At 37.3% G+C, this 27,792-nt stretch overlaps 1 protein-coding gene across 5 annotated transcripts in view; it reads right to left on the bottom strand.

The window, feature by feature from the left end:
* Window positions 1–27,792, bottom strand: part of ARHGEF3 (Rho guanine nucleotide exchange factor 3) — a 3,017,585-nt gene that overhangs the window by 62,404 nt on the left and 2,927,389 nt on the right. For all 5 annotated transcript variants that reach the window (XM_044078691.1, XM_044078693.1, XM_044078692.1 and 2 more), the window contains one exon: window positions 20,728–20,898. In XM_044078691.1, the coding sequence (XP_043934626.1) occupies window positions 20,728–20,898 (171 nt within the window). The remainder of the gene's footprint in view (window positions 1–20,727; window positions 20,899–27,792) is intronic.

Genomic DNA, 27,792 nt, shown 5'->3' with positions numbered 1-27,792 from the left:
CTATTTATTTATTTTGTGGAAAGGTCCTAAGGATGCTATCCCTTTATTTGTTAATTATATTAATAATACCACAGAATTTTTCAAATTTACATATAGAGTTAGTGACAGTGGTATTGAATATTTGGATACATTCATTAGGCATTCTGAGGGAGGTTTTGTCTCACAAATATTTAGGAAAGAGACGTTTTCCAATGATTATATAGAGTTCAATAGCAATCATCCACAACATGTTTTTAAAAATGTATTCAAAGGACAGTGTATCAGAGCTGCAAGAATGTCCTCAACAAGAGAAATTTTAGAGAAAGAACTCAAATTATTATTGAAAATGTTTACAGTTAGAGGATATCCCAATAAATTGTTAATAGATACAATACATTATGTTAGAGGTGAGTGGGGCAAAAAATATACCCCCCTGTTAGGTAACAAATTTAATCATGTTAAAAAAGATGGGCCCTTGTCAAATAGCAATTCCAATCGGGTTTGTGTCCTGGTATATTCGCCTTTTGTCCATTATATCAAAAGTATTGTTAAGCAGCATTGGAATTTAATTATGGTGAATGATGAGACAGCTTGTATTTTGGGTAATCAACCTAGATTTGTATTTAAGACTGGACCTAACATCAAACAATTGTAGGAGAAAGTATCACACAGATCCAACAAAAACAATTTGCAGGCGACTAATAAATGTGGGCGGTGTAAACAATGCAATGTTATATACGAAGCTGATAGTATAATATTGGAAGATATCAACAAGACACATATAAGATGCAGGGCGGGAAATTGCAATACTTCCCATGTGGTTTACATTGCGATTTGTTCTGCTTGCCCTGCATTTTATATAGGAAAGACAGAGAGACAATTTAAGAAACGGATTTACGAACATACATATAGGATCAAAGTGAAAGATAAAAACAATGCATTGTACAGACACTTATCAGTGAAGGGAGATAAACACATATTTAAATTTGCAATTATAGATCAGGTTAGTATTTCACCATATGGAGGAAACTGGAAAGCATTATTAGCCAGTAGAGAAAGCAAATGGCAAATTCTTACAGATGCTACCAGATCCCCTGGTATAAATGAATACATTAGTATCAAACCATTTCTTACTATGTCATAGCATAGGTTTTTCTACTCTATTCATTATAAATACATTATATTATATATTTTATATTTATCTATTTATTAATTTATTATTTTATATGAATTCACATCGTTAATAAATAATTTACGTAATTGTCATTTAATATTTAGACAAAGCATCTTATTTTAACTTATTTTATATATTGAGACCATGTCTCTTTAAAATTTTTGAAAAAGTGAATGCAGTTTTGGCACCAATGAGGTTATTTAAATGAAGTGCAAATACGGTTTGTTTGTTCTGATGAAGTCTGTATTGCATACAGATGAAAGCGCTTAACTGGACATTGGTACTGTGTGCTGTTGTGTTTTACAATAAATTTTTCCCTGTTCAAGCCGTGGTTTCTGTGGAGTGCCTGTACCAGCTTTTTGTTTCATACTTAATGAAAACACACTTCCCCTCTTACTTATATGTATGCATGTATTGATTTGTTATTTGTGTACTTCTTTAATGCTTTGTACTTTCCTTAATTGTCCAGGCAGTGCCTGAAAAAAAGTTTTTGGACCAGCCCACCTACCTGGTTAACAAACACTAAATAAATAAATAAAAAATGTCATGTTTGATCTAAGACTAATTTTGAACAAATGCAAAATATCAAACTCATTTCATCAAAAAGACATTTAATCTAATCACATTTGATAGAAAAATGTAGTAGGGTACAGATAATTAATGCTGGTGTGGTTTACAATGTTGGCATAGTATCAATTACAAGGCAAATTAGTCTAGTGTGCAGTTTGTACCTTGTTAATGTCCTCCTACAAATTTGTGTTTGTGTATCAGCAGTGATTCACAGTGTGTGGTGTTTTCTCTTTCCACTGTGTGTCCATAGAGTTGGTATATATAAGTAAAGGGTGCGGGGGAATGCAAAAAAAAAAAAATTGGAGGACTATTTGCTGTATTTGAAATTTTAGATAAGAATGTCTTTGTCTTTCGGCTTTTCCCAGTTAGGAGTCACCACAGCAGAACTCCGGTCCGCTAATGATTGGCAGTAGATTTTTACGTGCTGAGTTGCCAGCTCTGATGCACAACCTTCAACAAAGGTACGCCCATTCACGCATGTCTCCACACAGAAGATGCTCTAGATGAGAATCGAACAGGACAACATCATACTGTGAGGCGACAACGCTACCGCAGCACCAGCACCACAGTTATGCCAATTAAATATGTTTCAGACTACATTTTTAAATGTTTTGTTAAAGTTTCTTAGAAGTAATATATATAATATTTCACTATACCACCAATGATTTACTAAATCTGTACAGACTACATTGAACAGAAATATGTGTGTATGTGTGTATATATATATATATATATATATATATATATATATATATATATATATATACACACACACACATATTTCACTACGTCATTGACTCACTAAATCTGTATACACAGCATTGAACACAAATGGTTGAAACTTAATTAATCATAACACCCTTTGCTAATTATATATACTAACTCTGAGATCAAGAGAAAAAGGGAAAAATCCCACTCCACACTGGGCATCTTGTAATGAATTGGCAATCTGACAAAACAATCTTCTGAACTAAATGTTTGATGTAACAAATGTACAATCAAACACGATTCCATATATATATATATATATATATATATATATATATATATATATATGTGTGTGTGTGTGTGTGTGTGTGTGTGTGTGTTTGTGTAAGGAGGAGTAATGGATATGCATGGTACTGAGCAGGTGAAATACACAACACAGGATGGACAACTAGTGAACTCCTTAGTACAGGCAGTAAAGTCCAATATGGGCATGCTACAGGGATCAAGGACAACACCAAAGGATTACTGACTGTGCCCAGAACTGGAAGAAGAGGACTACAACTTTGCATAGGCATTAACATAACAATGTCTAATTGCACATATGCTCTAACACAGAAACTACAATACTACATGCAGAACATAATGTTCACCTATTTTGGACACTCATATGGCCAAGAATGGATACTTAACCAAAGCAGAGTATGACAGATATAGCCATATCCTACCATTCATTAATGTACGTTTCTTAAGTCTCATATAATGCAACTGATTTCCTATGTGACTACTTTCCTGCTATAAAGAACTGGGAAAGGAAGCTACTACTAAGCCCAGCTAGTCTGACAGGTGTACTCCACCAACTTCTACTTGTCTAGAGTTCAATTCATTTGGAATTGGGAGTAAGACTTGGAATGCCTGTAATGACTTGTGTGCTGTCTCATTAGGATACATTACCTGCAAAAACATGTAGGCCAGTTCTCCAGAATCACCTGTGTTTGAACCCTGTATGCTTGGGCAGCACCTTAGCTCAGTGCAGACCGTTTTGGATTCTGGTCCCATGGCTGCACCTATGTTGGCACATGCATGATATTTATTCCTATAAACACGTAATTATAACACATGGTACTAACAATTTGTGGTAGGAGAATACAGACTACAGGCAAGATAGGGCAGAACACCTAAGCAGCCAGCAGGGCTAAGGCAAAGTTTCCTTTTCACAAAATAAATACTTGGTTTGAAATAAACGCATACTTTGTTAAATGTCCACAAATATTTTTAATGATTAGTTACTATTGATATACAATGACAGAAAATTCCCAGCTTAGGATGTTTCATTGAAAAAAGACACAGCATAATTTTTTCACCTTTTTAGCTTTTTATTCCTTAATAGAAAAAAAAAAACTAAATAATCAAAATGAATGTAAGGCAATGGAATAAATATATTGCATTTTCCTTCTCCCATTTACTCCACCACCCTTTGGCATTCCATACTCAGAATTTCTCTTTTCCCGTACTACTCTCAGATGACCAAAAAAGAAAAGGCAAAAATGCCACACTGGGACACAAAACAGAAAAGTCTGGAATGAAGAGACGATGTGCTACCCTGCAGCGGACTAACACAGGTTTTACAATTACAGAACTTTTAGACATAACAGGAAGCCTTTATTAAGACTTAGTCAATTATGCAATTGCTTAAGCTTTTGAACTAACAGAAGCCCTTCAAAGGAGTTAATAAGATATAGGTGTTTGATATGGTGCTTTTAGGCACTGTATTTAACACACACAACGTTTAACATCATTCCTGTCAGATGATGAGGTTTGGGTCCACTGTGTGTTTCCCCACTTCCACTTCAGCCATAAGGCTTCTTATGATCCACCTTCTTTCTTGTACCAGACCTCAGACTAAAAGGGCGGGTGCTGCAGTGGTCAATGCACAGTACAATCCTGTAAAATTAATTATTACAAAATTCTAACAGAATCATTGCCCTGCTTAGTGATGCAGCAGTTAAATTGCATGAATATGAACTTCATGCTGTACCCAAGGTACTGGATTTGATTCCTTCCACATCCATTTACATCTGAGCAAATCATTTAACCAGACATTGTCACTGGGTTGCCCCTGAAAAGGGATACTTGTGTCTAGCTGGCTCACCTGGTCAATAAATGTATAAAATAAAATAAAATATAAGTTAATAAGGAGTAATTTGGGGGAATAAGGTAACACATTATTCTCATACATCCTAGCTCTAGCCATGGCAGCAGAATACACACAAGGTATAAGTGTAAATAACCCCCAAACACAGGAAAAGTTACATGAAGATACCACAAGTTTCCTATGACGTAGTCCTCTTTGAGCTCAGAGAAATTTCCTTTAGCTAGGATCCAAAATCAAAAAGCACTGGCTACACAAGCTCTGATCAGTTTGTAAAACGGCATTCCAGACCACAGCCATTCCACTGACGTTCCTGATAAATCACAGTACCTGGCAAGGCTCAGTACCTATCATTTGGAAGGACATATACCTTTTTCCCCCTTACATAAGGGAAGCTACTCAGTGAAATAACTTTATACCCAAAAAGGGTATTTTTTAAAACCTTAGATACTCTCAGTTGTGAATACCTATCAGAGAAGCTTACTGACCATTACATCCTCAGGAACTTTGTCATCTGGTTTTCTGGTTAATTAACAAAGACCCATTTATAAAGTAAACTGAATACTAACTAGTCTATTCAATAAGTTTCTCATACAAGGTGCAATTTGTGGTTTTGTACTTCAGCTTCTTTTGTGCCTGTGTCAACACTCTGCATCAGTACAGGGGGTAGTTTACTATCAGTTAAAACTGCTGACTACATTGTCCTTATCAGCAATAATGCATCATATAAAGATGCAGAACTGCTAATAGATGTTCACCTCTCTCTTACTGTAACTGGTTGTCAATAAGTTTGCTTTCTGATCCTTTACACTTTACAGTTAAACCTAGTTATCTCTTGTCCAAACAATAAAGTTATTATGTACAGCTGTCAAGGCAATTTCTTTTGATATAAGACAGTGGCAGATGGGTCAATAAAGCTTCCACATTTGGTGAGAGATTCATATTTTGTGTGTGTGTGTGTATATAATTCTTAACAACAAAAAAAAGCATTGTAGACATGACTACGCATGCAAACCTTTTGCTGAAGCATGGAATTTCTAGGAAATGTTGCACATGACAGGAAATGTGTTAAGTCAAAAATATGAACTTTAATAAAGCTTTGGGGCTTACCATATTGTGGACATAACCATGTATATTTTTTCAGATTTTAACCCAGAAATTCCTTCTATAGGTTGTGAGGTTTCTTCACAGCAAATAGTGTATTTTAATATGACTGAAAGAAATGCTTGTCTAACAATACTGTGGAGTGTGCACCACATAGTTTTTGCATGTGTGAAAACTGAGCATCGTAGTCTAAGTTGTCATTTTAAGTGTGCGTTTTGGAACTGTCACACAGCTCAGGAACTTATTTTTTTAATTAAAATTATTAAACTGTTTATAATACTCATTTTTCAAAAAAAAGAACCCCGGTGACCATTAGATACTAATTTTTCTTCAGGAATGTTCATATTTACTGCAAGAGTCTTGCATTCCACAATCACAACTTCTTTCTAAAAATATGAACAACTGCACTTCCATTATGTTGTGTCTCACACTCACAGATCAAACAAAAGTCCAGACCAACTTTCAAGACTGGATGAACATGTCTGTTCAAGAAATCTGTGGGTCAGTACTGCAGTGACCCAATGCATATAACAAGTGACAGCTTTTTTTCAAGTGTTATCAAATTAGTCATTGTAAGAAGGCTGACACACAAACATTAATTAGATAATTTTAATTGCACATTTTTTGACTTATAAGTATACCAAATACACAGCTGTTGAGTGAAATCTTCCGAATGTAAACAACATTTTGGAGTAAAAAAAAATCACACTGAAAAAGCATGTTTGCAGAGGGTAATCCCCCCTGTTTCTTCCCCATATGCAGGGGGTTGCAACCCAACATCCCCACTGCATGCACACACACACATACACACGTGTTCATATATAGATATATATATATATATATATATATATATATATATATATGGTTCTACCTTACATAGTCGACAGTGCAGAACATCGACAACGCAATTGCAATCGTCAGAAGATCGAAAATGCAGAAGACCGACGGATGAAAACACCGACGCTGAGGATGCCGACATGGGAAAAGGCTGTGTGAGTATGCGGTGGTGACGGACGTTAGGGTGCGAGTAAGGTAAGTGTGGATATTGACGGTCTGTGGGGATAGGGGTGGGTTAAGTGAGTTAGGGTTAGGGCGCGGGTTAGGTAAATGTGCGGTAGTGAAAGTCTTTGGGTTAGGGGCGGGTTAAGTGAGTTAGGGTTAGGGCGCGGGTTAGGTAAGTGTGCGGTAGTGAAAGTCTTTGGGTTAGGGGCAGGTTAAGTGAGTTAGGGTTAGGGCGCGGGTTAGCTGAGTGTGCGATAGTGACGGACCTTAGGGTTAGGGTTTGGGTTAGGGTTGTAGATAGTTGTGTATGTGAGGTTTAGTGTGGGTTTGTAAGGATTTTGGTGTGCTTGTGTTGTGTGTGTGGTTTTTGGACAGGGGATGTGTTTTGTTTGTTGATTGTTGTTATTGTGCTGTGTGCAGCGTATGAGGTTTCGTGTTTGTGAACCGTCGGTTATTTCGTTGTCGGGCATGTGAGGTGTCGTGTTTATGCACTGTCGATTATGTGGTGTCGATGATTGCGTTGTCGGTGTTCTGCACTGTCGACTATGTAAGGTAGAACCATATACACACACACACACACACACACACACACACACACACACACACACACACACACACACACACGCCAACTCTGAGGCCGCATCATCATGGTGAAAACGTAACTCCTCATTTTGCCAGCAATTAGTTTTCCTGAGAAAAAGCCGGCCTATCACACAATAGTGATTGCACAAATGAATGTTTATCACTAGCATTTCAAATGGAAGCTTGGTGCCTCTTTCTCCTAGATTCTTTAGGTAAAAGTTGTCAGTCCCCAATAAGATTATAAGCATTTAGACACTTCATGCTGCCAAACTTTCTTTTTTTAAACTGGCAATATACTGTGGCAGCTAAAACTCCCCACATTACAATTGATTATGACTGTTTGAGAAATGGATCTGGGAAATTCACCGTCAATGTGTATTTCTTGAATCCATTTCTAGAAAGCATAACAACTTGGTTATGATTAGTGACCTGATCATAAACCTCTGTGATATGAATTTTATTTCTTATACTACAATAAAAAGAAAAAAAATAAGATCATTAGGTTATTAAGGTTTTTCACAGTATCACTATTAAGTGAACAGGACTTTCAGTGTTTCTGTAACATTACCACTGCTGTCATCTTTTTACTTCATCCATTATGTTTGGCATCCACTTGTGCATTTCTTGTTATATACCTGAAGAAGGCCAGTCTGACCTTTTCAGCTTACAAATACCATGCAACAGACTTCCACACTACATCTCTTGAATGACCATCACCATTAATTGCTATAAGAATGCAGCTGACCTACAGTTTATGCAGCAAATTCTTTGGTATGAGTTACACCAATATGTACCCTATTCATTCGCCCCTGTTTTCATTAGCTCTATTAAATACTCACGTGTAGAATTCTACAGTTTACAACTTCTCACTTCAGTCTGGCTAGCACAGTGCATTCCCCTTGCCCTGAGGTTCACACCTGAGTTTCTTAACCCGAACAAAAAGATATATTCTAGGTTATATTTTCTACGTTTTCCACCTAGACATGATGTCTGTAATATATGCATCCACTGTTGGTTTTAAACCTGTGTTACTCATTTCCTGCCTGATATACTCTGTTCATTGGACTGTGCAAAACATGTCAATATAAAGTGCTTCTTCAAGTGTAACAACAAAACAAATAACGAATCACATAAATAAATTCTGCACTGCATGACGAACAAGTAGTTGTGCTTAAACTCTAGTGGGGACGGTGACAGTAAATTAGGAAAGAATGCCGGAGCTCCTTGTACTCAGACCTACACTACACCTGACACCCCCCCCCCCCAAAACAGAATGCCACAGGGCTTCTATGCATAAAGGCAACTTACAGATACATCATGACTTATTTCGTTTTTTATTTCCCTCATGGATCAGTAGACTCTCACCCTGTTCACTATTAAAAATTGCAGACCTCTCTATCCCCACCTATTACATGACAGTTCCAAAGAAAATGTATAATGAGGGGGTTAGAATAAAGATGACAAACTAAGGGGAAAGCAGACCCAATAGGAAAATCAATGTCAAGGATATTCAGAGTCAAATCAGGATCAAGTTAAAGATATGGTCACAGTGAAGAACCTCTGAAAAAGCCCAAATTAACATAAATGGTCCACCAGTGGCATTTAAGCACAATATACTAACATCAGACTTCAGTAAACCTTAACACAGAAATACAGGATAACTCGTGAACATTTTGCTTTGGTGTATACTACAAGACTTGAGTTACTCACTTCTGATATTTCACAGAAGCACTAATGCATACATTTCCAGAGCAGAAGAGTTTGTGCTAACTTCATATTAAAACTACCTTGCATGGACCTCACCAGTGGTACAGTATGCCAAACTGTTACCTGCAGCATACATTTTGGCTGTCCCTGACTTTGCAAAACATCCCTGATTTTGCCTCATATTTTTGCACTGTCCCTCAATAAAGTTTTTACTTTTTTCTGCTAAATTACTGAGAATTACCATCAGTCAATAAGTTTAATTCCTCTTATTTTTCAGAAAATGCACAGACACAAGCCTGCTGTTCTATTAACTTTTTTAAAGTGAATCAGACTAATATTTGAAAATTGTCCCCCTTTATTTTTGGCTTTGTTTAGAATTATTGAGCAAAGATGTTGAGAGGTATGCTGTGATAAATTTCTTGTCAAAAAAGTAGAAGTAACCTGCTCATTTCTGAAACATATTTACTATCTTTCTTGGTCTTCTTAAGGATACCTTACAACCCAGTATTGTTGAAATAACTAAAATAAATTTATTCTGCTAAAGGGATTCAGCAACTAACTCTACAGAAGGTCTTCCTGACCAGAAGAAAATGTTAACATTTTAAAAAGAACCTTGGCAGATCTCCGACAGCTACAAAGAAAAATGATCAAAGTTATCTTTTTCCTGCGTTTTTCACATTAACCTCTTTTCCCAAAAGGTCAGGCTGCAGAGCGATGACTGATCTATAAGATGTGTGCCAGGGAAATGTATCAAACATGGAGGCTAGATCTGAAGCAGTAACATGAAAGTACTGCAGACTGAAAGAGCAAGGCTGATCTGACCTTTCTGCTGCTCCCTCCCAGTTTCTGCCAAAGAGATCCCATCCATCTGTGTCACTGAAGCCGCCTCCATAGTTGAAGTCGGGACTTTCAAGGCCTTAAATTCCAGCCTTCCTCACATTACTTACTTCAAGTCAATGTGTGTTAACATTGATTCATTTCCACACAGGGTGGGGATTTCATTCAGGCACACTGGTGTACATGCAACCACTCATGACCATGAACAAAACAGGGCTGATCTGACGATGAAATAATAAAAAAAAAAAACTGGCCACCTTTTGTAAGAAAATGCATGGGGTGGACTTTTATTTATCTTCCTCATTTCAGAAAACATAATCAAAGAATATACAAAGTGCAGAAATAAGTTGATTGCAGCTACATCCTGGGTACAAGTGTAGGGAATAATGAAAAACAAATCAAGAACAAGAGTAAACACAGATGTAATAATAATTATGCACTAGATATGAGTCACCTGTGGCAGAAAATTTCCATCAATTGCCCAATGCTTCTCTGTACTTTTCCTTAATTGCTTAGGGTTATTTCAACAATAAAACATTTTTTTCCAAATAACTGCAGCACATAGCATTATAAAACCTGTCACTTTCAAAGAGGTGACTCTTGAGACAAATGGGAAAATGCATAAAGACAAATTTGAAAGGTTTGCCACAAATGACAAAACTATTTTTTCTAGAAAAATGACTTTAATTCTGCACATCTGGCTATGCCATGTAATATATAATGTCACTGGAAGGGCTTCTGTGCCAAACAATCAATGATTATCTTCAAGCAACTTACCAGTTGCTACATATGACTCACCTTAGGAATGTATTAAACACAGAACAGATCAGGTGGCTCATTTTAGGAATGTGCTAAATACTGAACAGATCAGGTGGTGTGTGTGTGTGTGTGTGTGTGTGTGTGTGTGTGTGTGTGTGTGTGTGTGTGTGTGTGTGTGTGTTGTGCATGCAATAATGCCCAAAATGGTGGGCATTATAAAGGAATTAACACTCACTCAGGGGGGTTGAGAGACCCAATGCCACAAGCAGAGGGTCTTACCACCCCCGGAAGGTCTTTATTTCCCTAACAACACCCACCCTGGAAGGCATTAGTTTTGTACGTTTTTTTCATTACGATATACAGTGGATATAAAATGTTTACACACCCCTGTTAAAATGCCAGGTTTTTGTGATAGAAAAAAAATGAGACCACAATAAATAATTTCAAAACTTTTCCAACTTTTAATGTGACCACCTTTACAACTCAATTGAAAAACAAACAAATCTGTTAGGGGAAAAAAATAAAAAAACGTACTATAAGCTGGTTGCATAAGTGTGCACACCCTTAAGCTGGTACTTTGTTGAAGCACCTTTTGATTTAATTGCAGCATTCAGTCTTCTTGGGTAGGAGTCTATCAGCATGGTGCATCTTGACTTGGCAATATTTGCCCACTCTTCCTTGCAAAAGCAAGGCAAATCTGTCAGATTGCAAGGGCATCTCTTGTACACAGCCCTCCAAGTCATCCCACAGATTTTCTATTGGATTTAGGCCTGGGCTCTGGCTGGGCCATTCCAAAACTTTAATTTCCTTATGGTGAAGTCATTCTTTTGTTGATTTGGATGTATGCTTGGGGTCACTTTATGTTGAAAGATGAAATTCCTCTTCATATTCGGCTTTCTAGCAGATGCCTGAAGGTTTTGGGCCAAAAGTGACTGGTATTTGGAACTGTTAATAATTCCCTCCACCTTGACTAAAGCCTCAGTTCCAACTGAAGAAAAGCAACCGCAAAGCATGATACTGCCATCACCATGCTTCGCCGTGGGGTTCTTTTGGTGATGCAAAGTGTTGTCGTTGTGCCAAATGTACCTTTTGGAATTGTGGCCAAAAAGTTCAGTCTTGGTCTCATCAGACCATAACACATTTCCCCACAAGGTTTTGGGAGACTTGATGTATTGTTTTGCAAATTTTAGCCAGTCCTGGATGTTTTTCTGTGTAAGAAAAGGCTTCCGTCTTGCAACCCTACCCCACAGCCCAGACATATGGAGAATATGGGAGATTTTTGTCACATGTACTACATAACCAGCACTTGCCAGAAATTCCTGCAGCTCCTTCAGTGTTGCTGTAGGCCTCTTGGCAGCCTCCCTGACCAGTTTTCATCTTGTCTTTTCATCACTTTTAGAGGGACGTCCAGTTCTTTGCAATGTCACTGTTGTCCCATATTTTCTTCACTTTTTGATGACTGTCCTCACTGTGTTCCATGGTATATCCAATACTGTGGAAATTCTTTTGTACCATTTTTTTGTACCTGTCTCCTGACTGATACCTTTCAACAATAAGATCCCTTTGATGCTTTGTAAGCTCTCTGTAAACCATGGCTTTTGCTGTAGCAGGCTATTGAGTAAATGTCAGGAAAATCCTGCTAAGACATCTGAAATTTATTTGGGGTTAGTCAGAGTCCCTCTAATTGATGGCTGGTGTGTACCCAAGAAGACTGAATGCTGTAATTAAATCAAAAGGTGCTTCAATAAAGTATGAGTTTAAGGGTGTACACATTTATGCAACCAGCTTACTGTACATTATTTATATTTTTACCCCTAACAGATTTGCTTGTTTTTCAACTGAATTGTACAGGTTATAGGTCACATTAAAGATGGGAAAAGTTTTGAAATGATTTATTGTGGTATCATTTTTTATATCACAAAAACCTGGCATTTTAACAGAGATGTGTACATTTTTATATTCACTGTACTTTTTTTATACTTTTGACATAAAATATTTCCTCCACCTAATGTTTCAAACATACGGTAGCATACAATTGTTGTCGGAGCAAGTATTTTGTATCCAAAATACAAGTTATGCAAGTATTTAATGTCCACACACACGCAAACTTATGTGCACACACACTCTCTCAGAAGTGCAGACAAGCATACATGACACAGACAGACAACCTAGCAGTTACAGTCACCTTGTTGACTGAATACACCTCAGACGTCTCACTGTGAACAAATGAATGAAAAAAATCATACAATGTAAAGCACTGCAACCCCCAAACTTTCAAGCTTCTTGACTGCCCCTCACTTTGCCACTTGGTTTTGCTCTCTCCCTTGCAGAATGTTTGATTCACTGGCAAATCACGGACTGCAGTCAGTCAATCCTGCCAAACATTAGAATTTTGTACTTTGTATTGTTTAGGCAATGCATACTGATGGATTGGCGGTTGCAGTTGAAGTTATTTATTTTATTTATTTTACATTTGATAACTGGGGGTGTCTGACTGAGCCGAAAAGGCCCTTTTTCAGCAGAGGTCCAGGGAGAAATCTCCACACAGAAAAATAATTACAGATACATTTAGATATTTAGACATGTTAAGAAGTATGCCCTGTTTTTGTCTCTCTCTTGCTCACTCCCCCTTGACACATATGCACATGCGCACATACATGCAAGTGCGCACACACACACACACACACCCACACACACACACACACACACACATACAGATAATTACTTTAAAAATAAAAGTAAATAAAGAAAAAAGTTTAGGTTTCTTAATGGCAAAGCCATATTTAGTGGGAAAAAAAAAGTGGCAGACATTTGCTTTTTTTTTCTGTTCAAGCTTCATAGCTGCTGTGAAGTTGCAGAGTTGTTTTTTCATGATGTCACCTGTACATTAATACCCTGTTGGAGAATGTTCATTCTTCAATAGGGTGATAATGTACGTTTTACCACATACTTTAAGAAACTTTATCTCACACACACCCACCTTAACATATACGGGCATGCAAGGAGTGGTATGTTACTTAAACAATAAAAGAAATGTTCACGGGGCCTTATAAAGCATACTTGTGGTTAAGTGTTGGATGCAACTTAAACCTTAAATGAAATGCTTAGAGATTTGTAAAACATTCTGGTGGCTAAAACTTTTTAGGCAGTGCCCAATTTATTTTACATAATACATAACTTTGGATGTTGTTTTTTCACCACATCATTTGGGTAATGTAAAAATTTAAAAAGGGAGCTCTGGCTTAAGTGCTAAGCAAAGTTTCTACTTCTTTAAGTAATGAGGCGTGTTGTTGCACATGTTCTAGAAGAGAAATCCAGTGTTGTGTGTGTTTGTCATACTGAACATCTGTTCAATGTGGCAAACAACTAGCAGGCTTCCCTCTGGGGGAAATGCCAGGCTACTAATAATTATATAAACTGCAGTGCAGCTTGAGGTGCATTACATGATTTATTCCACACTGTTGTGCTTTGGTAATTTAATAAAACAAAACAGCAACTGTTTTAGGGATTTCTCTGACATAATTTAACCAAGAAGTATAGAAAAACACACACTTGCAGCATAACGGTTGCATACAAATTATTTCAATTAACTATGTGGTTCAGAAACAATAAGTGTAACACAAAGTTACAACAGCTGGTTGTGATTACTAGACAGATTATTTTAGCTTCTCCACGTGTCAATAAAGGAGTAGGTACTGCAGGCCATCAGTTAAGATTAAATTAATGTAAAGGGTTGGCTATCTGTTCAACAATGGTTCACAGCCTTAAGTCTACTTGAGTGCCTGGAAAGGCACTGGTCCTTACACAATGAATTAGATTAAATGTGTTAATAGAGAATAAATGAATTAATTTTTAAAGAATATCCAATGTGACCATTGGGCGGCCATGGTGGTGCAGTGGTTAGCATTGCTGCCTCACAGCAAGAGGTTCTCCGGTTCGATCCTTGGCTGGGGTGCCTTCTGTGCGGAGTCTGCATGTCCTCCCTGTGGTCGCGTGGGTTTCCTCCGGGTGCTCCGGTTTCCTCCCACATCCCAAAGACATGCTGCAGGTGGATTGGACACTCTAAATTGGCCCTAGGTGTGCGTGTGAGTGTGCCTTCTGTGGAAGGTTGGGCGCCGGGCTGGCAACTCGACACCGTAAAACTCCACTGCCATTCAATGTGCGGACAAGGTGATCCGCTGTGGCGACCCCTAACCGGGAAAAGCCGAAAGAAGAAGAAGAAGAAGATCCAATGTGACCATTATCACATCACCTTAGTTTCACTGTTTTTATTTGCAATTTGTTAACCAGTTTGGTGGGCTGGTGTACTGACCCTTTTCAGGCACAATCCAGGTTCAGAATGAGTACAAATAATGAACTACATAATTAACATAGAAAAGTAATGCAAAATGAAAAAATGTAAATATAGCAAAAAAAAAATATTATATAGTATAATTATAGGGGAAACAGAGCACAATATAATGGCTTTCAAATGTGTACATTTGCAGAGAGGAAATAATACAATTATTGCAGTCTTTATAAGAATTATCAAAGGCACTAAAATGGAGTTTGCCTACAGATTATGTGCATTATTTACAACTGCATGTACACTGGTTTTATTTACCATACATACAAATGATAAAACTCTTCCAGTAAAGTTTAGGTATGAGACAGTGTGAATGACTTCTAAACAACTGATTGTTTACTAGAAAAATGGTAACATTTACTCAGCGTCTCACAAGCAAGTGCATTTTGTCTCTTGTTGAAGGTGCTCTTTAAGGTTGACTTGAATACTTCCAGGGTCTTTTAGGATTGTGCATCACTCTGAATGTGATTCTGTGTGGCTGGGTCAGTTTATAAAAAGCCCTTTCACACACTGCTGTTTTACTGTGTGATGTGAGAATGGTAATGACATCCTTGGAGGACTCACTGAGAGATTATTTACAGACTTTACTGGTTACTTTAGATATGACAGGAGGGCAGAGTCCATGGTGGATCATTTTATAGATCATACTGCCTAATATCTATGTAGACCTGGATGATATTGGTAGCAGTTCAAATCTATTTATAAGGTTAAACAACCACAACCCACCAACAAGCACAAAGTGACAGATTTTGTTCTCTGGTATTTATAATTTGTTGGTGTTTATAGCTAAGTGTATTGTCAACAGAGGGAGACCATATTCCAATTTGGGTATGAAAACATTTCTTCATAAAACTTGTCAGACTATGGGGGACAGAAGGTTGGATGCATGACTGCAGAGCTTCATCTAAGTTAAGGTTTTGTTAACTATAGATTCTGTGGGGGTAAAGAACAGCAGGACATAGTGGGTTCCCAAGGTATTTTTGTGTAACAACTTTTGATATATCATTTTTAGCAAAGCGTTTTACTGTAAATGTAGGATTTTTTGAGAGTTTTGTTGTGTACCAAATAGCATTAAGTTGGATGTGATGGGATATAATTATCAGTTGGTTGTTGTGGATCCAGTAAGCAAGGATGCAAGGATTGCCTTTGTAGTTTGTTTTGTAGGTCAGGGCTGTTATTTGCTGGGGTCAGCAAGTAAGATGTCATCTGCATACTTTATTAAGTTTGAAAGAGATGGGGATACACACATATATATATACACACACACACACACACACACACACACACACACACACACACACACACACACACACTGAATCTTGTGTAAGGAAAATGTGGAACTTGTCTTTAAATGTGAGTCAACAAACTTAAAATTCAGACAATAATTTTTTTATTTTAATTTGTTAACTGGGTAGTGTGGAACATTTTATTGCAGGAACTCAGTGCATGAGAGAGGGTAATAATAACCTAATTGCATATTGGTAAAGCATAAGAGTCTGTAACCTGTTAAACAGAAAATCGGGAAGTCAGTTCCTCAAACTAAAGAATCATCGTGGATTAGAGTGGAGGCTAAGCCTGAACATTAAGGACTCCTGGAGTTGGATGGTTCATTTAGAGCTTATTTTAGATATGACTCGAAGGAACATCAAGTGAACAGCTTGTGTTGAGGTGAAATGAAGGCCTAGCAAAAGCATGCAGCTGTTAACTGCTATGTACAGCCTGGTTGCTGGAAGGTCTGTTTGAGTTTTGCCCATAAGGAATAAAATTGACGACATTACCTCTAAAGACTAAGAACTACCATCTAAGGCACCGTATACATAATATAAATACTTCAAAGACTGTCTAAAGCCAGACTGGGCTGTTTTCATTTATTCTTGAAAAACAGATCTGCATTTTATGCATCTCTGCCTCCAGTGTGGTTAAAGAGTTACAATACATACATTCACACACATATATTATATATATGTGCATGTTTGTGTGCCTTTGTGCATATGCATACAAAATGTGAAAGAACTAGTAGCAGCTGACCACTGACTGTTTGGTACATATATGAAGTGACTACGGACAATGATTTGACAAAGATAGATTTGAACTACCTGAATTGAGGTAATCGAAAACTATTGCAGTAACTACTTCTGTGAATAAGCTAGCTGGTTACAATCTGGGTACAGGAGCACATGGAGGGCAGAGTTATGGTGTGTCTGATCAAGTATATGAGGGAGACCTTAAAAGTGATACCAGAGAAGAAAGGTTGGAGTACCTCAGAAAGTATACCAGAAAACAATGATGTGGGAAGGAAGAGGTACCAGAAAGATGTTCAGCAATAGCAAGTAGGATGGTAATGAAAGGAGAGGAGGGTGAAAGGCACGGTTAACTGTGGAGGGGTGTGATAAGACAGGGAATGGAGAGGGGATACTATGAGACATTAATATAATGGATGCTCAGTAAAGAATAGGTGTATCACAAATACACATTTAGAGGTACTTGTTTAAGAATCCTAACACAAAAATAATATCAAAAAGAAATAAATAAATTGGATACCTTTCACTTAAGGTTCTCTGCCAATATCTTCCAAACACAATAGTAATTCAAAAGGCAGAAACCACCAGGTCAAACTGAAAAAAAAACAGTTTATTTAAAACAATAAAAGTGCACCCTGATCGCTTTCGGGTAAAACCCTTGATCAGATGACAAACATTAAAAACATTCACATATTTAAAATAACCAGCAACCAATCACATTTCAATATTGCACCCTCCTTTTCTTCAAAGCAGGTTTTAAAGGGACAATACCATCAAGCCTTGGAGCCTTATCAGCCCCTAGTCTAATGATCCACTTCATTTCAGTGTATTCAGTGTGGTTAAAATGTACAGCAATAGCAAGTAGGATGGTAATGAGAGGAGAGGAGTGTGAAAGCCAGGGTTAACTGTGGAGGGAAGTGATAACACAAGGAATGGAGCAGGGCTAATATCAGACATTAATATAAAGGACGCTTAGTAAAGAATAGGTGTAGCACAAGTAGACATTTAGAGGTACAGATATCTGTCTTATTCAAGAATCCTAACACAAAAATAATGTCCGTGGCTTTAAGAACTGCATAATCAAATTGGCTACCAGCCTCTTCACTGACTACACATGAAAATACAGGAAAGAAGAGAAAGGCAAGTGGTTTGCCATTCAAAATGCTGTACTGGCTTACCTGCTTCCTGCAGAGTAAGCAAGTACTGTAAAAGATTGCCCCAGTCTGGCTCCTGCAACTTTGTGGCTCTTGCTACCTTGTAGAGCAACACTGGAGGTTTTACACAGTTAACGTAAAGCATCACTTACTATTAATTCTTACTGGCTCTGTGGCAGGACACTGATCTCCTATAGATCCAGCTTTATGTTCTTTAGATGTCCTTTTAAATGTGATCCATTCTTTGTTGTGCTTTCATCACATTTTTTTCCAAAAGACAGTAATGCGGCTGTTTACTGATGTCCTGGTTCTCAATGCCTGTCCCTCATTTATCTGTGCTTGTGTTGTGCTCACCGTTGAAATATTGCCTTGAGCTCATTCCTGAAAGTAGACATTTTCTATCTAGTACACCCACTCATGAAAACAAAACAAAAAGAAGTGCACACACACACACACACACACACACACGAGGACACCTCAGAAGCAAAAGCTGCAAGGTGAACAAGTACAGACTCTAAGAATTTCCACAGGCATGTATGAAGTACAGCTTAAAGTCACCCACAGAAGAAAGGAATTAAGTCCTTTTATGTAAGAAAACTTTAAAATGATTTAAAATTTTAGGCAGTTCTGATGCTTTTACCCTTGCTTGAATAAGCTACAATTTCATATTTTAGTGTATCTTAATGTAAAGCAGTGACTGTTAACAAAGGACAGTGATACATCACATAAAACATATTTTAATGTAAAGCAGTGACTGTTAACAAAGGACAGTGATACATCACATAAAACACTACCTATGGTGATGGTTTATAATGACAACTGTGATAAATAAACTCTTTCTGCCCCCATCTTAATTACTACTATGGTACTGAAAAAGTTGTCACAATAAAACAGAAACAGAGAGTGTACATTAGTTGTAGTAGGCCTAAAATAACAACTCCACTCACCTCTCAGTAAATCTAAGCATGCCAGTGCCACCCACATCTCTGTATCTGAATACAGCAATGGCACCCACGTCTTTGTACATCTGAATAGGGAAATGTCATTCACCCCTACACACACATACTGCCATAAGATATAAAGTTACTCAACAGTCAGTGCAGTGAATGAGCTCCAAACACCACAACCAGGCCATCAGTTGGTGTTTATTACTTACCATTTATAGTACTACTTTGAATTAATCCTGTCCATCACTTACATAACAGATCTTATTAGGGCCAAACAGATTAAAACAGGCCTGACTAGTAATAATAATAGATTTGTAATGAAAGATACAGTTTGCCGCAAAAGCAGACATTATCAAAATATCTGCCATCATTGACAATAATATTACAACTGAAAACATAGAAATAACAAAAAAGTCTGACGATCCATGATTCTCGCTCAAAAGGTGAAACACAAAAATATAAAGGCAGATATACAATATGTTTAGTATGCTTTCAACTTTCATTGAATCCACCTTATACAAACTTATGTCCATGGACCTTTGTATTTATGACCACAAAATAAAAACTGAAGATCATTAACAACGGACAGAAGGTGAGCTACAGGAATAAGATTGTAAGAAAGTGCAACAAAACCATCCAGTTAATCTTGTACAACAAAGGAGATGTTGCAACTTCACTGCTTGCTGCAAGCAGGAAGGTGGAAAAAGAACTGCCATCATTAAGCAACAGTAGTACGTTTGATGCTTTTTGACAGGGCTAGACTAAAAATATTTACCTTATATAAAATTGTAAGGCGGCTATAACATAATAACTTAAAAATCTATGATTGTTTACAGTTTAACAATTTAATAAGAAAACAAGGAAAGGTATTATTGATTCTCAGCTAGTGTGTCTTCTGTGTGGAGACTGCATGTCCTCCCTTCATTTGTGTGGGTTTCCTCTGGGTGCTCTGATTTCTTCCCACATTCCAAAGACATGTGCCTGGAGCATTTCTCCCTGGGTCTCCACAGAAAATGGGCTCTGTCCCAGCTCAGTCAGACTTTCCCAGTAAACAAATGTTAAATAAATAAATAAATAAATATCAAACAGTTCATGTTCGGGGGAATACTGACATTAAAGTACAGTTTAGGGACCTGATTCCAAAAGACTTGCTCTCAGAATAATTGACTTACTCTACAAAGCAGGCTTACATTGGAGTTGTAAACAAATCTTTTGGAATTGGGGCCAAAGTGGCAAAAAAATATCACTGAATGGTACTACTGTGGATCACAAAAGAAAGTAAGTAGTGAACTGATTTCTACTTTCAGTTTTCAGGTACTAAACAGTGCAGTGCTCTGTCTCAGGCAATCAGACCTAAAGATTCTGATGCAAAACATTTTGACTAGAAATCAAGAACCTCACTGTCATGGCTCACCTGCCTTGTTGTTTCCTCAGTTCAAAAATTCAAAGCTGACAAGAAGGGAATAACCACACTGGTTAAAGTTCAGCTGTAATGGCCATAACCAACTTTTGTCAGCATAGAAGTACATATTTTAAAATACCTTTGATGTAGAATGTATGTATGACAATCTCTACCAAATACTTCACTCGTTCTGCAATTTTATTTTACAGATTCAAGCAATTTAACAGTATACTCATTTAGGATTCTACTCCAAAGCTATTGTCTATATAAAAAGTAGATCATCTTACCACGCCTCTATTGTTCCGTAACTCTCCATGGCAGCACAGCACTCGCGAACTGTCAATCAAGGAGTCTCGTTGTGATTCCTCAACATAAATCAGTCTCTCTTTGTAATACTGGCACTCTGACTCTCCTGTCTTTATGTTGATTTCTCCCACAATACCCTGAATGATGTTAATCTGCAGAAAGGAGTAGGACACAGAAACATACAAGTTCATCCATTTGCTTGGGAGTTTATTTATTTATTTTGTTTGCCTAGTCACTCTGTTTACATCTCCAGGGGGCAAGAACAGTTTAATTATTAGAGTAACTAAAAGTAGCGTACAAGAACATTAGTGTGACTAAAACATAAGTAAAAACAAACAACATACTCATCTATAAGAAGGTAAAATATATGATCTGGATGACTACCTGCTGCAATTGACTCTCACCCTACTGAGGCAAGACCGGCCCAATCAATCATGAAAGGGTTGGCAAGTAGTGGCAGGAAAAATAATACAAAAAATGGATCTGCTTTGCCAACAGTTCATGTATACCTCCAGTAGTGTTTTTTTTTTTTTTTTAATTTTTAAGCTGCAAAATTCTAGCAATGCATTGGTAAGAATAAAATGTATACCATAAAAATAGGTTTAAAAATATTTAAATCGAAAGAGTACCTTGAGCCTTAAAAAAAATTAGAAGGATGATTATTTAAACAAAGGATGAATGACAACTGGGAACCCTTAAAACCTGGGCAATTGTTTGCTTTACTGCATGTGTCAAGAGGGAAAGCCCATCATAGAACAGATTCACCTGGACTGTTGTGAATAACATATACCAAACCAATTGTCAAAGGTTCAGTAGTTTGAGGACCTTTAAGGCACAGATCAAGCTATAAAAATTACAAGCAAGTAGCAAATACATGCAAGACCTAACACAATGAAACCAAATGCTATGCTTTGGAAGAAAGACATAGCAAATAAAATTTGAGTACAAATGAACAGAAACAGCACAAGAAAGTTGATAATGACAGGATACATGCAGGTAGGGATGGGTACTTGATATAAAATATGGCACTGTTTTGATGGTGAGAACAAGATGCCAACAGCAGAACTAAGGACCTGCTGGGGCAGAGGAGTAGAGTAGTGACAAGGCTGAAAGAAAGGAATGCATATGGGATCACAGATTCTGAAAGTTAAAGCAGGTGATTATTTTTGTAATTTACCCTTCCTAAAATAATATCTTTACATATTTGTATCATACACCTGCAAAACTAACCACATTTACATTACTCACCAAGTCTGGCTGATATACAAATGAGGACTGTGTGAAGATGTGAGGTATTTCCAGCTATGCCGGGAGAAGTAGGGCAGTGGATGTGTAACATATGCCAGCACAGCTAGCAGGAATATAGCAAAAAATATATGTTATTTGAATATCAAACCAATTTGTACAGATGCTTGTATTGAAAATGTACTTGTCAAGTTGCTTCTGTTAAAAATGTATCAATAGTGTATCCTGCTGGACATAGGAAGAAATGTACATGTATTGTTGTAACTGTTTAAATGTATATATTTTAATGGAGGATAACAGGAGAGAAGGAGTTAATCTCAATACATCCAACTTTGGAAAACAGCAAGAAATAAAATTACTTAATTTAGGCCATAAAGATTGTAACTTAGAGTTTTCAATGCAGCCAGAGACAAAAAGTCTGTACTAGAAAGCTTCCTGCATTGTCATTGGGGTGAACTATTTACTACTCAGGAAGGGTGGAGGTTTGAAATTGTTTTATGACTTCCAGAAGCTGCAGCAGATCTTAGCAAGGCTCTCTTGTGTGTGTGTGTATTATTGACACACAGGTGCTAAATCCTGGCAGATTCTAGCAATGGAGGGTTGCATGGGAACCAGAACCATTTTAATACTAGGTGAGACTTAAGTGCCATGGCAATGTGTTTTTGTAACCTGACAAAGAAGGGTCTCTTTCCTACTTCATCTTGCCTTCCTCTAGTGTGTAACCAGGGAATAATAATTATTTAGATCAATCAGGAAAATATAGTGAGATTAGTTAAGTAATATTTTTCTGTAACTGTGTGAACTTGCCCACCTGTGTTATTTTTAATATTTCCTGTGGCTGGCATAATGGTTAAGGTGTTTACCTTACCCACACAAGTTCTGGGGTTTGACTCTCACATGGGCTAATTAGCAAGGCTTAAAATGCCCCCCAAGGGCAGTTAGCTTAGTAGTATGAATGGTAAAGGTAATCACTGTGATTAAAACTGGTGTTTAGTATTTTCCTGTTACTTAATTATTTATTATTAAATATATTTAAACTTTTTATTGTGTCTGTTCTTTTAGAGAATATTTTAACATTTGAGAGTACTTATATCTATTGGTGAGATTGTGGCCACTCCTGAAAGCCTGGCTGTTTGGTCAGCATTACTACTTTGTATTAATATTAATTTCACTCAGTATAATTGGGTACCCTTGTAAGAGCCTTAACAGTAGTTGGCTTTGGGGTGTCTGGTGAAAGTGTAACTACTTTATAGTCTGGGCAGAAGGGGGCATAGCTAGTAAACCTGTGCCATCCCTTCCCAGGTGTGAGTGAGTGAGTGAGTGAGTGTGTGTGTGTGTGTGTGTGTGTGTGTGTGTGTGTGTGTGTGTGTGTGTGTGTGTGAAAATTGAATCTGAAAGTGCCTATTTGGAGCAGGGGCACGAAGCACTGGTTTCACAGAGAGAGTGGTGCAGAACTTGCCTTGGAAACTCAGTTGAGGTCTCAACATTGTAGTTGTGCCAATGGGGGAGTCTTATTGGGGATGTGGAGGGAGACAGACAGAAAAACCCAGACCCCGGATTGAGTGTGTTCCGTGTGCTCTTAAGGGAAATTGTGCTTGATGCAGACAGCTGCATTTGAAAATACTGGATGCATCAATTTCTGTTCTAAGTGAACATCCCTCTCCAGTGCCAGTGGTAAGGATGCAGGCTCCTTGATTACTGGCCCAGACAGGGGACGTCACAGACTGTAACAGTTATGTGATTACATAACTAAATTTAGAAAAGTACCTCTTGGTTGAAGTCAGTGAAGAAACCCAGTAGTATGTCAAAAATTCAAAGATTGTATGGAAAGGCATGCATACACCTGTTTATGGTACAAAAGCAGTGTTACTGATATAAATTAAATATTTACAAGTCATTGTATATATTTGGGTATGTTCAAAGTATTGACTGGGATGTAAAATGAACCACACTAACAAATGATGACTATGCAACTTAACAAAAGAGGGTCCTTTTACTTGGTTATCAGCTGAGTAAATACATAAACAAATAAGCTTCTAACTGCTCTGCTAATTATTATACAGGGCTCAACCAAAAGTGAGCAATAGTTCTGACATTCTCCTGGAGTAGATACTAGCAAATCATTTTCTCTTGTTCTAGCTTCCTCTGTAAATTACAGTTATCAAAGGGTGTGAAACACCCAGTAAATAGGGAAGTTGGGTCCCTCAGTCAGCAGAACATCATTAAACAGTGCTAGTAGCAGTTTTGGTAAATAGTAGCAGCAGCTGTTTTTTTTTTTTTTTTTAAAGAAGGCTACCCTTTAATATATGTTGTTAAATCAGTCAATAAATAAATTCATACTAATTTAAGGAACTAGCAACAACTTAGTGAGTACAACTCATGCAGAAGCATACAAATCAGTAGACAGCTACTAGTTTATATCTTCTGATGATAAACTGCTGTTTTTTCTGCAGTTCAGACAGAAAAACAAAAACATTATGATGACAAACAGTGTAACTGCATTCTTCTGCCAAACCTGAAAACGTTTGCCTGAGAGTTGTGCTAAATTCTGTTTGACAGTGCTAACTGCTTTCAAAGCTGGTAAAACACCTGACATTTGTAGAAGTTTTTCTCCCACTAACTGGTGGAGCAGATAAATCTCCATGCACTACGAAAAACTATGATGGAATCACGGATTGCAACCTTTTATTATGTGTTCTTAACATGGATGCCTACATTCAACCTCGCGATGGATGTTTCTTGGCATCTATGTCAAGAAAACATAAGCCAGTTATGATGTGGGATCTGATCATAATCCTCCTCTATGTCATTTTCACTCAGAACTGCCACACCAAGCTCAAGTTCTGATGTAAGTAACTCATGACAGAACTACACAAACAGAAATGACTGATACCTTATTTGAAGTATTAATTGTCTCTAAATGTAAAATTAACCTATTTTCATGTAGGTCATCAAGTGCAGGATACTGTGTAGAATGAACAATACTCATATCTGAACACAGAAAGTACATTAAGTATATGCTTCAAGTTAAAAATCAATTATAATAACGCAAATAAAACTAGTAAACAGAACTTTTACTAGAATTTGGTCAGTCACTCATGAGACAGCCAGGGAAGATGACATTTAGTTTAAAGGACTAAGTCCAACTAACACACCCTTTAAGCATCAGTCAGTTTGCAGACTTAATCAGGTACCTAAAATAAAAACATCAAGAAGCATATGCAAAGTGTAGCAAATTACAGACAGCCACTTTAACATGAACAAATAAATTGATATTCCTAGAAATGCTTACAGCATTCCATTATAATCTTGTCACACTGCTAATTTTAACTACATATTTCTGTCTATAAGCAGGAATCAGTTGAAAACATCAAATAAAGCTGAACAGGAAATAGGAAGTGCATGACAATAAAAGTTTCAGTTTTAACACTGTATCTAGAAATAACAAAAACAAAAAAACATCAACAGATGAGTGTTCTTATAAATATTACCTGACAGACTGCTAATTCATATCTTCACTTGCTCTGTTTGTGTGCGTGCATGTGAGTGTGTGTGTGTGTGTGTGTGTGTGTGTGTGTGTATATATATATATATATATATATATATATATATATGGGTCTACTTCATATGACCTAAATTTAATTCGACTGAAATTCATTTGACTGAGACCAAAACACTGAAAGTTCAAAAGACTGAAAACTCATCTGACTGAAACTCATAACACTGACACATTAAAGTAAAAGGTATATGCCCTTTTCCCCACTGTAGTGTGATCCTGGTGTTAGTATATATAGTTAGGGGGATATGGGAGGCAAAGCCCTCCACATACTTTATACATTTTAAACCATACAAGTGGATATTTATAACTGCAATGAATAACTCTTTGAAGAAAACAATATTTACCTAAACTATGTGGGGGCTGTGCCCCCCACACACCCCTAACTATATATACTAACTCCAGGATCGCACTACAGTGGGGAAAAGGGCATATACCTTTTACTTTAATGTGTCAGTGTTATGAGTTTTCAGTCTTTTGGTCTCAGTCAAATGAATTTCAGTCAAATGAAATTTAGGTCGTATGAAGTAGACCCATATATATATATATATATATATATATATATATATATATATATATAAAAAAAACAAAGGGTAAAAAGATTACACAGGTACATACAAACCATTCAGTAAAAACTGCAAGAAAAAACAAGCTAAGCTAGAGTTTTCACTGTGTGATACCTTAAACCTTCTGTAATGGAGGCTCATGGGATATATATATATATATTATATGGGTCTGGCTTTACTGGCCTGAATGTAACCATAACAACTTAAAAAGTCAAGGACATTCATAAGCCATGTAGCTAAAACATTTGATGCCATTAAGGGTCATTTGCATATCTCATGGGACTCCATTACAGGAGGTGTTGGGTATCACACAGTGAAAACTCTAGTTTGTTGGGTTTTTCTCTTAGTGTGTGTGTGTGTGTGTGTGTGTGTGTGTGTGTGTATGTATATATATATATATATATATATATATACATACATACACATACAGAGAGAGAGACATATAGATAGATAGACACACACATATATACATATATAGGGTAAAGTCCCTCACTGCATTGTGATGGTAGGGAGAATTCCCCACCTTGCAGTACCCCCTTCAGCTAATCACATTTCTTAAATAATTAGCCAAAAAATAACATCTGTGACATATGGCTTTCATGAAACTGGTGTACTCCAACTAAAACCCAATTTCTTCAGGGTTAAGGACCTGAAAAACAATGCACTGTTGTTCATTTCATCAGCCAAAGGGAGCAAAATCTGGCCCAGATCAAAACATTTCCTTTTCAAGTGGATAAATCATGCAGATGGCCTACTGCTGCACAAAGTGTGGCAAGTAGCTTGTCAGAAGTTTCAAGTGTGCATTCTACAAGAGGGGTTACTGAACCACTGATTTGTTTCAGAAAAGTGCTCACTCTGGACATCTGCATTCCCAGTACATGGTTCTTGGTACAAATATTCAACAAGCAGAAAAGTTTTAATATGGATGCCAAGGAAAGGATTAGTTTTAGCTAAGCAGTATTGGCAGGGAAGTTTGACTTAAATACATGGGGTATTCTTTTACCTTTCCCTAATAAAACAGAGAGCTAGTGACTCCATCTTTGACCACTTCCTAAAAATCCTCTTTTACAGGGAGACAAAACTCATATGAAAGTTCTCACCATACCTTTGATACAGGTGTTCTCACAGCAGGAACACTTCCGTCCCTCATTACCTTTTATTCTTCTATATGTAAAAGGTCTACAACAAAAAAATCCAGAGATCTTCTACCCTGTCCCCTGTTGTTGAAAAAAAAAAAACACCTAGACAACTGTTCTCCACTGACAGCTTATATATGTTGACAAATAGATGGATCCAGCTAGGCACATCTTGCTTACATTTACACCTGAGCACTTAGGCCTTGTGGTGTGGTGGCTTAATGCACTGGGCTGTAGTTAAGAGGGGCCTGGGTTTGAAACCTGGCAGAGGTGTTCATTTAGCTGACTCTGTGACAGCAGGTGTGTACTATTTCTGCAAATTGTAATGTTACTCAACTACAGATGATTATAGGGTAAGAATGACTTCAAATCACTTAAGCTTGGAAGCTTGTGACAGGGATAGTCTGAATGCAGCTGTGAGCATATGGTACACTGCCATGACACTGGGAAATCAGTCTGCTCAATCAATCGGCTCTTTACAGATCTGTTACACAGTCACATCTTGTTCAACTATCTCCCCTAGTGCAAATAATATACTGAAGG

This window comes from Protopterus annectens, chromosome 7.part1, assembly GCF_019279795.1.
Source record: "Protopterus annectens isolate FY-2018-M chromosome 7.part1, PAN1.0, whole genome shotgun sequence".
NCBI lineage: Eukaryota > Metazoa > Chordata > Ceratodontiformes > Protopteridae > Protopterus > Protopterus annectens.
The sequence above is the reverse complement of the archived record's forward strand: the minus strand, read 5'-3'. Positions and strand labels throughout refer to the sequence as shown.